The sequence below is a fragment of the Oncorhynchus clarkii genome, chromosome 1 (assembly GCF_045791955.1).
Source record: "Oncorhynchus clarkii lewisi isolate Uvic-CL-2024 chromosome 1, UVic_Ocla_1.0, whole genome shotgun sequence".
NCBI classification, from domain to species: domain Eukaryota; kingdom Metazoa; phylum Chordata; class Actinopteri; order Salmoniformes; family Salmonidae; genus Oncorhynchus; species Oncorhynchus clarkii.
The window spans coordinates 20,576,678-20,592,101 of NC_092147.1; the positions used below are offsets into that span (position 1 = coordinate 20,576,678).

Below are 15,424 nucleotides of genomic sequence, written 5' to 3' on the forward strand. Positions count from 1 at the left end.
ACTTTTTGTATATTGGTTCCTAACTTCCCTGAAAAGTTGCAGGGGGCTATTTGATGCTAATGCAGTACGCCACAGGATGTTTTTGTGCTGGTCAAGGTCAGTCAAGTCTGGAGTAAACCAATGGCTATATCTGTTCTTAGTTCTAAATGTATTGAATGGGGCATGCTTATTTAAGATGATGAGGAAAGCACTTTTAAAGAATAACCAGGCATCCTCTACTGACGGAATGAGGTCAATATCCTTCCAGGATACCTGGGCCAGGTCGATTAGAAAGGCTTGCTTGCTAAAGTGTTTTAGGGAGCGTTTGACAGTGATGAGGGGTGGTCAGACGCAGGCAAATGAGGCAGTGGTCTCTGAGATCCTGGTTGAAGACAACAGAGGTGTATTTAGAGGACAGGTTGGTCAGGATGATATGAACTTGCAACCTTCCGGTTACTAGCCCAACGCTCTAACCACTAGATGGTTTGGGATGAGTTGGACCGCAGAGTGAAGGAAAAGCAGCCAACAAGTGCTCAGCTATGTGGGAACTCCTTCAAGACTGTTGGAAAAGCATTCCAGGTGAAGCTAGTTGAGAGAATGCCATGAGTGTGAAAAGCTGTCATCAAGGCAAAGGGTGGCTACTTTGAAGAATCTCAAATATAAAATATATTTTGATTTGTTTTACAGTTTTTTGGTTTCTACGTGATTCCATACGTGTTATTTCATCGTTTTAATGACTTCACTATTATTCTACAATGTCGAAAATAATAAAAAAGAAAGAAAAACCTTTGAATGAGTAGGTGTGTCCAAACTTTTGACTGGTACTGTATGTAAATATGACAGTTCAGTTTTTTTTAAATGTTCAATACATTTACAAAAATGTCTAAATACCTGTTTTTGCTTTGTCATTATGGGTTATTGTGTGTAGATTGATGAGGGAAATCAATTATTTAATCAATTTTAGAATAAGGCTGTAAAGTAACAAAATGTGGAAAAAGTCAAGGGGTCTGAATATTCTCTGAATGCGCTGTACATCACAGAAGACTGAAATATAACACAACCGTTTGACATAGAAACAACAGATTTTCCTAGTTGTTTTTAAACCATGTTTATTAATAAAGACATTATGGAAAACATTAATAACATTCCATCCATGAGGATACTAGAGGGCGATTTGGTCATTTAGACCAGCATGTTCTCATTGCACCCTGGTTCTTTTAGCATCACAAGGATTATTTCCAATAGGTTCTCAACTGGTCACTAAATGTACCACAATCTTGTACATTGATATGAAGAAATTAGGAATAGAATACTTTACCTGCGGAACTGCAATATTTGCTGGAGATCATCTGTAAATAGATATAGGACACAAAAGCACCACCATGTGGCAATAACGCATAGAACTGCCATCAGAAAAGTGAAATATACATTGGTCATTTTATTTTTTCCCCAAACGTCTTTATAAATGTGTATTTTGCTCATTTTAATTTCTTTAAAAATCACGAGAAAATGATATATGTGGTCGGGTTACAATAGCTCAACTTAGTCCCATGAGTTAAAGAAACATCCAAGTCATATTTTAGCCATAAATCGAGTTCTTTCAGCTTGTAAAATCAGACTGACTAGCTCGCTAGCTAACTATCTGTATCTGATGTACTTCTCTGTCAAAATGAGTGCAACGTTGATAGAATGAGAGAAAATGCTAATTTAGGCCTACTTCAAGAATGCATTTTTTATTTTGCTAGCTTGAATATGTGGAATAATATAAATGTAGAAACAGATTTGAAGAGTTTGAAGTATTTCATTATATGCGTTACGTATATTCTAGTGAGCGAATCATTCTTGTCCCCTTCTTTACTCTGTACTGTCGCCACTGTTGTCAGTAGTTACCACAGCCACAAAGTCAAAATTGGGAGGCGCAACGTTGCTATACTTCCGGGAACGCTTGCGAAACAGAACAAACAGACCAGGCTGTGGTTTTGGGTTTTAATAAGTAAATGAGAGAAGTCAAAATGTCTTCCTTATTTGTTAATTTTCTCGAAATCCAAAGTCACAACCTAGATTACACCCAATGTCTTAAGTAGTTGATCTTGTTTTTACTCCAAGCTCGTGAAAGTGATAAACTGACACGTTTTCATTTTTGTCAAAAATAACTTTATATCGAAGGAGTGCCTTTGATTTGACGACTGCACATGCGCAATTTGTGGCGAGACGACCGTTAAACGCGATTAAGTGTTTCTACGCATGAGATTAGTTAGCCAACGTCGACATGACATCGTCTACCAGTGTGATTTGGGATTTATATTGGAGAATCATACTGTACTAACTTTGGCTATATCGTAAACATGAATGAAAACAAACATTTGCTTTTTGGTCTTAATTTAAGATTAGGCTTGGAAATACGTTTAGCAGTGTGGTTAATGTTAGGTTTAAAATCAGATTTTAAGAAGATAATTGTAGAAATAGTCTGGGTTTATCCATAATTATGACTTTGTGGGTGTGGTAACTAGTGACGACCCTCCAACTGAATCCTTCAACAGAGAACCAAAAAAATGGCGGAAGCACCTCCATGGCCCAGCCGGTTTTTCTGTCACAGATGTTCGGAAGAGATCAGCCCTCGTCTCCCCGTAAGTAACATTGACAAGAAGCGAAAGACAATTAGTCGAGGAGAGTAGCTAAATTATTGTTGGTCTTGTACGTTTGAACGAGTCCATAAAAATTCTAGCTAGCTGGCTAGCTAAACCCCATCATACAGTCATTGAGCTAAGCTAACCATATTTTCAACTTCTTGCATCTGTTAGCCAGCTAACGAGAACTATTCTATGTCGCTCATATTTTAAAATAGAAAGCTTGTAAAATCAGAGACTGATTAGCTCGCTAGCTAACTAACCGCATCTGATGTGCTTATCAGCCAAGCTAGCGATCCTGTATTGTGTTGCGTCGTTTGTAGTTAACGTTAGCTAGCTAGTTATTCTGGTTGTGTGCGCGTGCTAACGTTAACCAGTTTGATTTATAGCTAGGGCATGAAATTATCTTGACAGCAATTATTGTATACTCACGGCTCATTATTAATCTGTGCAAGATATAAATGGGAACAACATAGCTAGCTGCCTAGAAATCTTGACACATGGGACAAACAGTCTTAGCCAAGGAATGCATCTGAACTGCCTGTGATATCAGCAATGCTTGGCAATGGCATGTGCATCCAGATTAGTCATAAATGATGTATAAAGGATTCCATTCAGTAACCAAACATCCTGTAGGCTTCAGATCAGCTAAAGCAGAGGGAGATTTGTATTTAGCTAACGTTAGTCATATGATATGTTTATTTTTCTGCATCTTCAAGGAACAATTTATTGTAATATTTCCATGATGATAGCATTTATGTTTTCTGTAGAAAGTAGAGGAGAGAGGTTGTTGGCAGATTCCAATGCCAAACCTAAAATATTATGTCTAGTGTTATATTCTAGTCACAGTGACAATGGCACAGTGCATTCTTTGTGTGCGTGTGTGTGTGTGTGTGTGCGCACCATTCAGTAAGTTACACCAGCATAGCAGTCAGGTGCTGGAATGATCTGTCATAGAACACTAAAGGTGTCTCTCACAATGAAACATGTTAATCAGTAGGCTTTCCACAGTTTGCTGGCAATGAACACTGAATTAAATACTAAACACAATTCAAATCCTTCCTTCTTGACTGTTCTTAACAGTGTAGTTCAATTGGGTTATCTCCTTTTTGTCAATTTTTTCTCTCGTGTTGGCCACACATATAGTGCCAGTCAAAAGGTTGGACACCTACTCATTCAAGGGTTTTTCTTTACTTTTAATATTTTCTACATTGTAGAATAATAGCGAGGACATCAACACTATAAAATAACACATAGAATCATGTATTAACCAAAGAAGTGTTAAACAAATCAAAATATTTTGAGATTCTTCAAACTAGCCACGCTTTACCTTGATGACAGCTTTGAACACTCTTGGAATTCTGTCAACCAGCTTCATGAGGTTGTCACCTGGAATGCATTTCAATTCCAAATCAAATTTTATTTGTCACATGCGCCGAATACAACAAGTGTAGACTTTACCGTGAAATGCTTACTTACATGCCCTTAACCAACAGTGCAGTTCAAGAAGAGTTATTGAATGTGTGGGGGTACCGGTGTCAATGTAATTGAGGTAATATGTACATGTAGGTAGAGTTATTAAAGTGACTATGCATAGATAATAACCGAGAGTAGCAGCAGCATAGAAGAGAGGGGAGGGGGGGGGGGGGGGGAATTAAAATAGTCTGGGTAGCCATTTGAATACCTGTTCAGGAGTCTTATGGCTTGGGTAGAAGCTGTTTAGAAGCCTCTTGGACCTAGACTTGGCGCTACGGTATTGCTTGCCGTGCGGTAGCAGAGATAACATATTTAATTAATAGGTGTGCCTTGTTAATTTGTGGAATTTCTTTCCTTAATGCGTTTTATCCAATCAGTTGGATTGGATCACTAACTGTTCTGCCTTATTATTATTTGACCATGCTGGTCATTTATGAACATTTGAACATCTTGGCCATGTTCTGTTATAATCTCCACCCGGCACAGCCAGAAGAGGACTGGCCACCCCACATAGCCTGGTTCCTCTCTAGGTTTCTTCCTAGGTTTTGGCCTTTCTAGGGAGTTTTTCCTAGCCACCGTGCTTCTACACCTGCATTGCTTGCTGTTTGGGGTTTTAGGCTGGGTTTCTGTACAGCACTTTGAGATATCAGCTGATGTACGAAGGGCTATATAAATACATTTGATTTGATTTGATTTTGATTTGAGTTGTGTTGGGACAAGGTAGGGGGGGTATACAGAAGACGGCCCTATTTGGTAAAATACCAAGTCCATATTATGGCAAGAACAGCTCTAATAAGCAAAGAGAAACGACAGTGCATCATTACTTTAAGACATGAAGGTCAGTCAATAAGGAACATTTCAAGAACTTTGAAAGTTCCTTTCAAGAACAGTTGCAAAATCCTTCAAGTGCTATGATGAAACTGGCTCTCATGAGGACCACCACAGGAAAGGAAGACCCAGAGTTACCTCTGCTGCAGAGGATAAGTTCATTAAAGTTAACTGCACCTCAGATTGCAGCCCAAATAAATGCTTCAGAGTTCAAGTAACAGATCCATCTCAACATCAACTGTTCAGAGGAGACTGAGTGAATCACGCCTTCATAGTCAAATTGCTGCAAAGAAACCACTACTAAAGGACACCAATAAGAAGACACTTGCTTGGGCCAAGAAACACAAGCAATGGACATTAGACTAGTGGAAATCTGTCCTTTTGTCTGATCAGTTCAGATTTGAGATTTTTGGTCCAAACCGTCGTGTCTTTGTGACACACAGAGTAGGTGAACGGATGATCTCTGCATGTGTGGTTCTCACTGTGAAGCATGGAGGCAGAGGTGTGATGGTGTAGGGGTGCTTTCCTGGTGACACTATCTGTGATGTTTTTTAAAGTCAAGGCACACGTAACCAGCATGGCTACCACAGCATTCTGCAGCGATACGCCATCCCATCTGGTTTGTGCTTAGTGGGACTATCATTTGTTTTTCAACAGGAAAATGACCTAACACACCTCCAGGCTGTGTAAGGGCTATTTGACTAAGAAGGAGAGTGATGGAGTGCTGCATCAGATGACCTGACCTCTACCCAATTGAAATGAGTTGGACTGAAGAGTGAAGGAAAGCAGCCAACAAGTTCTCAACATATGTGGGAACTCATTAAAGACTGTTGGAAAAGCATTCCAGGTGAAGTTGGTTGAGAGAATGCCAAGAGTGTGCAAAGCAAATGGTGGCTTCTTTGAGGAATCTAACATATATTTTGATTTAACACTTTTGGTTACCACATGATTCCATGTGTTATTTCATAGTTTTGATTTCTTCACTATTATTCTACAATGTAGAAAATAGTCAAAATAAAGAAGAACCCTTGAATGAGTAGGTGTCCAAACTTTTGACTGATACTATAGTTGAATGTAGTAGTAGTGATTCAATAGCTGATTGCTAGCCTGTTTTGTGGTAGAGTGAATGTGAAAATGACACTTAAAGGCGTTATAATATTTGTTTGCAGGATTACACATGTCCTCGGTGTGAATCTGGCTTTATCGAGGAACTGCTGGAGGAGAGACGGTTTGTTGAATGTGTGACATCAAAGCAAGCATTCTGTTGACATTCTGAATAAAAATGTCAGCAACCTTGTCACTAGATTTTGTCACTTGGCAGCACATAACTTTTTACCTATGATTACAGCACTCTGGTCAAGAGGGTGTGCGCACACATTTAAATCAAATCCCTCTCCAAAAATGCTAACTGTTTTCTATGTTTCTCTTCCTGAACAGCAGTGAAAATGGGTCCACATCCACCATCTCCAGTGGTGACCAGAACCAACATCCATTTGAGGTTTCTCATCTTATTTACTCTGCGTATTGAGAAACAAAGGCTTTACCATGACATTGTTATCTTAGAAAACAAACAAACACAACTTGTAAAATCGGACCTGGTTTTTGACGTAGGCCTAGTTGGGATTTCTGTTGACTATAAACATTGAATAGTATGTACAGAAAGAACTCCAAGTAATTTATGAATGCATCTGTTTGTGAAATGTCCATTTCTTGTAGAATGTGGACCCTTCAAATATATTTACGTTCCCCTCGGGTTACGGCCAGTTTGCTATGGGTGTCTTTGACGACTCCTTTGACTTCGGAGCGGGGCTGGGAGGAGCTGGGTTGGGAGGAGCAGGGCTAGGAGGAGCTGGGTTGGGAGGAGCTGGGTTGGGAACAGAGGACAACCGTGACGCAGAGAATCGGCGAGAACGGGAGATGGCATCACGGCAGCGATACGGCGCCAGGCAACCTCGCGGTCGCCATGGCGTCAGGAGGCAGGCAGGGAGACCGGAGGGAGTGCCCACTTTAGAGGGGTAAGTTCAGTGACTTGTGGGACCTTTTTAAATGTTCCATGATTCACATAGATGTTCCCAGTGATAGGCTTGTCTCTTTTCTTCTGAGCTTTGATAACATGTTCTATGTAGGCAATGATGCAATTAGGTCTTATTTTTGGATGCATGCAGTGCATAACCAAAATGTTTTGTCTTCTTGTAGAATCATTCAGCAGCTAGTGAATGGAATAATCGCCCCTGCGGCAGTGCCAAATATTGGTGTGGGACCCTGGTGAGTTAAACTTAGTACATTCCAGTATTTTGGGACTAGTGACCCATTGTTTTTATGTAAAACTTTGTAGAAGTTTTCCAACTGACTCTTTGTATTACAGCTGACTTTTGTTTATCTTCATTTATAGGGGCGTGCTTCACTCAAACCCCATGGATTACGCCTGGGGTGCCAATGGACTAGATGCAATCATTACACAGGTACGTAAATGACTGTTTACCACTCACCTTATTAAACATTTCTAAATTCACTGTCAAACTCAACAACAAAATACCTGCATTTGGATTGTGAAAATATTATTTGTTTGGTTAGCATGATCCACACAGCATCAAATATATTTAAAAAAAATTGTGTCTCCCATAGTTATTAAATCAGTTTGAGAACACTGGCCCTCCGCCAGCTGATGGGGACAAAATCATGAGCCTTCCCACAGTCCTAATCACACAGGAGCATGTAGGTAAGTGACCCTGAATATCAACACACACACAGCATAGTCAAGTGCATCACCTCAGGCCCTGTGCGCTGGACTTGTTGTGGTCTTGCTCATTTTCTATGGAAATCAGTAGGTCATAGGTTTTGGAGGTGTTTTTAAGCCTTTTGTTGAGCACATTTACATCTTGAATTTGTTTTTCTGTTTTAAGGCTCTGGTCTAGAATGTCCAGTGTGTAAAGAAGACTACAGTGCTGGAGAAAACGTTAGGCAACTTCCATGTAATCATTTGTTTCACAATGATTGCATAGTACCCTGGCTTGAACAGGTAAGACCTTCCCACTCATATGTACCTTTCTTTTAGTGCTATCATTGACAAAACCTAGATTACCTTTTCCTGACCCCTCCTGACCTTTTCCTGAACCAGAGTTTCTCCTGTTTAAGTTAAGTTGTTAATTAAAATTGTGGGCTCTACTTACAATCTTGAGTTTTCCGGAAAATAAAATCTTCTTGAAGATTATTGATTATATATAATGATGTCTTCTGTGTTTGTGCTCCTGTGTGTTTCCAAAGCACGACACATGTCCAGTGTGCAGGAAAAGCTTAAGTGGACTGAACACAGCCATGAATCCTCCAGGTCTATCAGGGATGAACTTTGCCTCTTCCTCTGCACCCCCGTCCTCCAGCTCAACCAGCAATGAGAACTCGGCCAACAACTCCTAAAAAACATTTCCCTTCCCACACAACCCAGTGAACTGCCCCTCCTCAGCCAGTTGGGTACCAGTCTCACCCTGTCAAGGGGAGCTGAGAGCAACCGCCCAGTCTCCTCCTCACCTGGATCACTGCCTCACACTGGACCGGAGCCAGCAGGAATCCAATTAAATGAAAGTCAGTATGTTTCTGCCCCACCCGAGGCTCTCCTCAAGCCTTCAGGAATGTTGCTTCTTGCTGCGTGGAAGGGTGGATTCGGCCCTCTGCCTGGGGGAGATATGGAGGATAGGAACATTAGGAGGGTCACTCTCTGGATAACCTCAACATGCAACAACAGAACAAGCCAGTTAGTCCTTCATTCTGAGGGGGGACTGGGGGAGAGATCTTTCTGGTCTTCTCTCACCAAGTCGGTTGTTTTTTTAAATATTTTTTTTGACATGTTTTATGAGCATTCATATTTGTATTGCTAAAGTTCTTAAATGAAAACTTTCAGGAGAAAAGGAGGCTGAGTATAGGATGTATACTTGGTTTGGATTCTGCAGCAATTTTTTCCATGGATTGGAAACATCTATCAAATTTGAAGTGTTTTTCTCAAACAGAAAAGCGTTTACCCTTCATACAATGTACTTTTACATTGAATGAACCAACCCCCAATCATTTTCTTATTGACTGAAGTTGTATGTGCACCATTGTTTTGCCCTTTGAATTAAGAAACAAACTACATTTGGCTATGTTTTTTTTGGAGAACTGACTTGGGTGCTGGATTAAGTCAAAGGTTACTACATTCCTCTTTGTAACGACAGAGGTAAAGATCCAGTAGTTAACCTGCTAGACAGATTCTAACAGCCTTTTCTCATTCGATCATACATAATCAGCAAGTTTCAGTGAATTGGTTTTTTCAATTTTTAATTTTTTAAAAATTCTAAGTGAATTCAATGTTTTTGTACAATTCACAGTAGACCAGTGAAATATATAGATTTGCAGATCATGTAAAACCCTGAACAAGACATGAACTGATGAGAAAATAAAGATGTTTAGGTGCTACCACTGTAATACAAAATGGCTGTTATGTGGTGGGCCGTAGTAAGCTATCTGGTTTAGTTTTTGAGATGATTGAGAGCTCTAAGGAGGCACTTCTGAACACATTTTTATTTCAAAATGCCGCCGAGTACTAAACTGTAATCCAGTCAAAACTAATGTACTATCACCTCCATTTTCTAGCTCACAAATGACATTCCTTTGCTTTGATTTATTTATTTGGTTAATTGTCTGTCACTTGTCTCACATGATCTATTTAGCTCTCCTGTGTCCTACATCCAGAGAAAATGAATAATAGAATACACAAGGTGCAATTTCAGAATGGTTGTGGGTATGCAGACCCACCAGCCACTGTCCCCTCATGATGAGTTCCATTTTTTTTGTGGCTCATGAAGTTGCCCATCCCTGGCATAGATGGTAAAGCTTTCATTTCTGGACTGTAAGATTGTGCCCTCAATGGCACTTGATTGGTAGGTTATACTATATATACAGTGGCTTGCGAAAGTATTCACTCCCTTGGCATTTTTCCCATTTTGTTTGCCTTACAACCTGGAATGAGAATTTATTTGGGGGGTTTTGTATCATTTGATTTACACAACATGCCTACCATTTTGAAGATGCAAAATATTTTTTGTGAAACAAACAAGAAATAATACAAAAAAACAGAACTTAAGCGTGCATAACTCTTCATCCCCTGAAGTCAATACTTTGTAGAGACAACTTTTGCAGCAATTACAGCTGCACGTCTTTTGGAGTATGTCTCTAAGCTTGGCACATCTAGTCACTGGGATTTTTGCCCATTCTTCAAGGCAAAACTACTCCAGCTCCTTCAAGTTGGTTGGGTTTAGCTGGTGTACAGAAATATTTAAATCTTACTACAGATTTTCAATTGGATTGAGGTCTGGGATTTGACTAGGCCATTCCAAGACGTTTAAATGTTTCCCCTTAAACCACTCAAGTGTTGCTTTAGCAGTACGCTTATTGTCATTGTCCTGCTGGATAGTGAACCTCCATCGAAGTCTCAAATCTCTGGAAGACTGAAAAAGGTTTCCCTCAAGAATTTCCCTGTATTTTGCTCCATCCATCATTCCTTCAATTCTGACCAGCTTCCCAGTCCCTGCCGATGGTGTTCTTGGGGTGATGGGAGGTGTTGTGTTTGCACCATACATAATGTTTTTCTTGATGGCCAAAAAGCTCAATTTTAGTCTCATCTGACCAGAGTGAGTACCTTCTTCCATATGTTTGGGGAGCCTCCCACATGCCTTTCGGCAAACATTTTTTTTTTTCTTATTTTCTGACCACTCTTCCTAAGCCCAACTCTAAGGAGTGTACGGCTTAAAGTAGTCCTATAGACAGATACTCTAATCTCCGCTTTGCAGCTCCGTCAGGGTTATCTTTGGTCTCTGTTGCCTCTCTGATTAATGCCCTCCTTGCCTGGTCTATGAGTTTTGGTGGGCGGCCCTCTCTTGGCAGGTTTGTTGTGGTGCCATATTCTTTCCATTTTTTTTTGATTTATTAATAGATTTAATGGTGCTCCGTGGGAAGTGTCTGATATTTTTTTATAACCCCACCCTGATCTGTACTTCTCCACAACTTTGTTCCTGACCTGTTTCGAAAGCTCATTGGTCTTCATGATGCTGCTTGCTTAGTGGTGTTGCAGACTTTGGGGCCTTTTAGAACAGGTGTGTGTATATATATACTGAGATCATACGACACTTAGCTTGCACACAGGTGGACTTTATTTAACTAACTATGTGACGTCTGAAGGTAATTGGTTGCACCAGATCTTATTTTGGGGCTTCATAGCAAAGGGGGTGAATACACATGCACGCACCACTTTTCCGTTTTTTATTATTATTATTATTTTTTTTTTTTTTAAATAGACTTTCTTGAAACAAGTTATTTTTTGTATTTCACTTCACCAATTTGGACTATTTTGTGTATGTCCATTACATTAAATCCAAATAAAAATCCATTTAAATTACAGGTTGTAATGCAACAAAATAGGAAAAATGCCAAGGGGGATGAATACTTTTGCAAGGCACTATAATGTTAGGAAAGTTTCTGTGATTTTATTTTCAATTTTGTCATTTTAGTAGAGCAACTTGCTGTGATGCGTGGATTTTTTTTTTCTCCTATGCTGGTTCCCTGTGGGAATCAAACCCACAACCTTGGAGTTGCAAATGCCATGCTCTACCAACTGAGGTACAGGGATGGATCCTTTTTGGACGTCTAAGCCTTGACATTTCAAAAATGATTAGGTATGGTTTAGGATAGGGACATCCCAAAGATTCTGGATTGCACTAAGCTTTTACTCATGGATGTTATTCTCATACAATGGCAGACAACCATGTTGTTTCCTCTTTTTGTGGGCATGCGATGTTCCTTGATTATGGAAGCTGTAGAGGAAAGCTGGTGAATTATTGGCAATGCCCCTATACTACATTGCATTGGAGAAAGTGACAGCTTGAGATTGTTGATGTTATGATCAAAATACAATTGTGGCAAGAAATTAAGTATTTCTGATCCTCGGCGTTGGAAAAAGTACTCAATAGTTTAAAAGTAAAGATACCTTAATAAAAAAGTACTCCAGTGAAAGGCACCCAGTAAAGTACTACTTGAGTAAAAGTGAAAAAGTATTTGGTTTTAAATATATGTAAGTATCAAAAGTAAATGGAATTGCTCAAAAGTAAAAGTATAAATCATTTCAACATCCTTATATTAAGCAAACCAGACGGAACAATATTTATTTTTATTTTTTTATGGATAGCCAGGGGCACACTCCAACATAATTTATAAATGAAGCATTTGTGTTTAGTGAATCCACCAAATCAGAGGCAGTAGGGATGACCAGGGATGTTCTCTTAATAAGTGTGTGAATTGGACCATTTTCCTGTCAAAATGTAATGAGTACTTTTGGGTGTCAGGGGAAAAGTATGGAGTAAAAAGTAAATTATTTTCTTTAGGAATGCTGTGAAGTAAAACTTGTCAAAAATATGAATAGTGAAGTACAGAAAAAAAAACTACTTAAGTAGTACTTTAAAGTATTTTTACTTAATTACTTTACACCACCGCTGATCTTCTACTTACTCTTGCAAATGTACCGATCCTGTGTTTTATACCCAGCCCAATTATACAGACCTTTAAACATTAAAATAGATTAGCTTAAAATGATTTATGGAATTATGTGACCTCGTTCATTATTTTGTAGGTTGCTGCTCACAAAAAAATAAGTACCACCATTGGATTGATCAAAAGTAGGCATAGCTGGTGACGCTTATCAATTACAAATCAATATGTCTGTATTTGACCCTAACATGCTGCAGGCTTTGGATTTGTAGTTGAATGTTTTTTCCAAGACATGCCCTTCGGTTGACCTCACAAGTAAAAAATATAAAAAAAACAATTATTCTCCCGTATTCAAACTCCTTGCCAAATTCAGGTGTACAGTTTCCAGTGTTGTTGATCATTAATGAGTTCATTGTATTACCCTCTGGTGAGTTTACAATTTGTCCTCAGGGTAGCAAATTAGATGCCACTGTTCTAAATAGGATAGTATGGGAGACACAAGGATTGTCAATTACATTCCTTTAAAACAATAGTTAATACCATTATGCAACACGGCTTTGTTTTATATAAGGTGACAACACTGCCCACAATTTGGAACTGTATTGAATTGTTGTCTCGTGGAGTAATATGTTTGTTTTTACATGCAAAAGTGACTGCTTTTGATAAACCCTCATCTGCCTACATTGTATTATTATGGAAAATAGATGTTTCTGAACGAAACTGTTCTGCGTCTGAGAAAGGCAGTTAACCCACTGTTCCTCGGGCGCTGAAGACGTGGATGTCGATGAAGGCAGCCCCCCATACCTCTCTGATTCAGAGGCAGTGGCGGACTGGCCGTCGGGAGCACCGGGACATTTCCAGATGGCCTGAGGGTCGTTTTGGCCTGCGGTGAATAGTCAACTTGACCAGCAATAATATAGCAAGCAGGAATGAGTTGACGGATAATCCACGCATCAGGCGCGACTCACTCTCTCGCTGCAGTGTCCCCGTGCCAAAAATGACATCAGCTCTCTCCGTGACGCACATAGCAACCGTCCACCTGCTTCTCTACTGATAACATTTTAGACAAGTCGCACGGCGAAATGGGCGGTCAGAATAGGAACGGTGGAGCAGAGGGGGAAATAATAAAAAAGAGAAAGGCCCTTGCCACAGACGCAGCTAAATGCTGCAAAATAAGCGACATGTTCGTCAGTAAGGGACCAGGTCAGTCAAAAACACTAGCTAAAACACACACACATGACATCCAGCATGGCTAATAATAGTGACACAATGGCCAATAGACTAAACAGTTTGCACGTCTTAGGTCTTCGTGGAGGAGTTACATCATAGCAATGAGTGCAACATAGCGATCATAATATGACATTGAAGGCAACATCAATTAGTAAAAAGTAGTAAATCTAGACTGGACTTGCTTGCATGACTCATGCCATATAAACTGGGTGGGAAAATGCACATACATTGTACAGCAAAACAGGCGTAACCACAATACATCCATGAACGTAACACAGTAGCCTGTGTGACACAGCACAGGCAATGACAAAGATCATTAGCACCCTTAGTACCAGCATTACAAGTTACTACAATAATATACAGCTCTGGGGGAAAATTAAGAGACCACTCCAAATTAAGAGACCACTCTTAATTTTTTCCAGAGCTGTATTAATGTAGCCTACTGGTACACTAATGATAGTGATGTATGATAATATTACTTTCATTCTGCAGAGCAGCCAGATCTGCAGAAAGTGAGAGAGAGGTTCAGGGGCCAGTACAAGGAAAATAGAAAGGGACAGGGAAAGCACTGAAAACCCATTTGATTATTTTGCCCATCCTCAGGTCAAGGATTTTGACTTCTTTTTTCAGTACCACCCAAAACAAACCCCTCAAAGAGTCATTCCCAATGTATTCCACTCCAAAGATGGCACAAACAGAAAATGGCTGACATGCAATGAAGTAACTCACTCCTTGTTCTGCTTAGTATGTATTGCATTCACAAAACCTTCAGCCAGTGATAGTGCATTTGTCAAAGGAGACATACAGGCCTGGAAACATGCCCATCAGAGAGTATAGGAACATGAGAGCAGCAATACCCATAAAGAAAGTGCAGAAGCCTTTTTCCTCAGAGCCAGCAAAGCAGACATCCATCCGTACCCTTCTGAGTGATAAGTAAATGTCAGTTCAACGAGACCAGGTCAGAAAGAGGAGGCAGGTCATGGAACGTGTGATTGATGTAGTTAAAGTTATTGGTAAATGTGGGCTTAGGTACAGAGGACACAGACTTGTAACTTGGAAAACATGGCCATCAATCATGGCAAGTTTCTTGAGCTTATATTGTTGCTAAGCAAATATGATTTCTGCCTACAAGAGCATGTTAGTGATTGCATTGAGAAGAGCAAGAAGCAGATGGGAAGTAAAGGAAGAGGGTCCTTGGTAACTATGATGTCCAAAACAACAGCATATGAAGTAAGTGAAGTCATCAGAATGTTGATTCAGCAGACAATTGCTGTTGAAGTGAGAAAGGCAGGGATGTTCTCAATACAAATGGACACAACACAGGATTTAAGATCCAAAGACCAGTGTGCAGTAGTTCTGCGATTATGTCACTGATGTTGTCCACGAGAGACTCATTGCGGTCATTGACTTTGAGTTATCGACTGGACAGTACTTTGTGGACCTTGTGAAACAGACCCTTGAGAAGATGGACATAGGTATCAAACAGTGTGTTGGTAATGCAACAGACTGAGCAGCTAATATGCAGGGACAATACAGGGGCTTCTCTGCATTGCTCACAGGAGAGTCTTCTAACGAAGTACACATATGGTGTTACTCACATGTCCTCAACCTTGTGCTAACTGACACCACTGGGGTTGTTGTGGCAAGTGAATTCCTTTTCTCACTACTGAATGACATTGCAGTGTTCGTTCGAGATTCCTACAAGCGCATGAAGCTTTGGGAGGAAACAAGTGAGGACAGGAGACACAGAAGGCTTGATGTAATTGGTGAAACAC

At 39.9% G+C, this 15,424-nt stretch overlaps 1 protein-coding gene across 1 annotated transcript; it reads left to right on the forward strand.

The window, feature by feature from the left end:
* The first annotated feature begins 2,298 nt into the window (after window positions 1-2,298).
* LOC139383136 (E3 ubiquitin-protein ligase RNF126-like) lies at window positions 2,299-9,403 on the forward strand. The gene is made up of 9 exons (XM_071127532.1): window positions 2,299-2,606; window positions 6,080-6,138; window positions 6,348-6,408; window positions 6,627-6,925; window positions 7,107-7,175; window positions 7,303-7,372; window positions 7,536-7,629; window positions 7,814-7,929; window positions 8,175-9,403. Exons 1-9 carry the CDS (start codon window positions 2,532-2,534, stop codon window positions 8,322-8,324), a joined length of 993 nt encoding a protein of 330 aa, XP_070983633.1. The 5' UTR covers window positions 2,299-2,531; the 3' UTR covers window positions 8,325-9,403.
* The last annotated feature ends 6,021 nt before the right edge of the window (window positions 9,404-15,424 follow it).

What these genes read in the sequence shown, in the direction of transcription:
- LOC139383136 (XM_071127532.1), top strand. Translation starts at nt 2,532, where the DNA reads ATGGCGGAAGCACCTCCATGGCCCAGCCGGTTTTTCTGTCACAGATGT. An exon ending in AATATTGGTGTGGGACCCTG is followed by an intron (nt 7,176 to 7,302) that starts GTGAGTTAAACT and finishes CTTCATTTATAG; the next exon opens with GGGCGTGCTTCACTCAAACC. An exon ending in AATCACACAGGAGCATGTAG is followed by an intron (nt 7,630 to 7,813) that starts GTAAGTGACCCT and finishes TTCTGTTTTAAG; the next exon opens with GCTCTGGTCTAGAATGTCCA.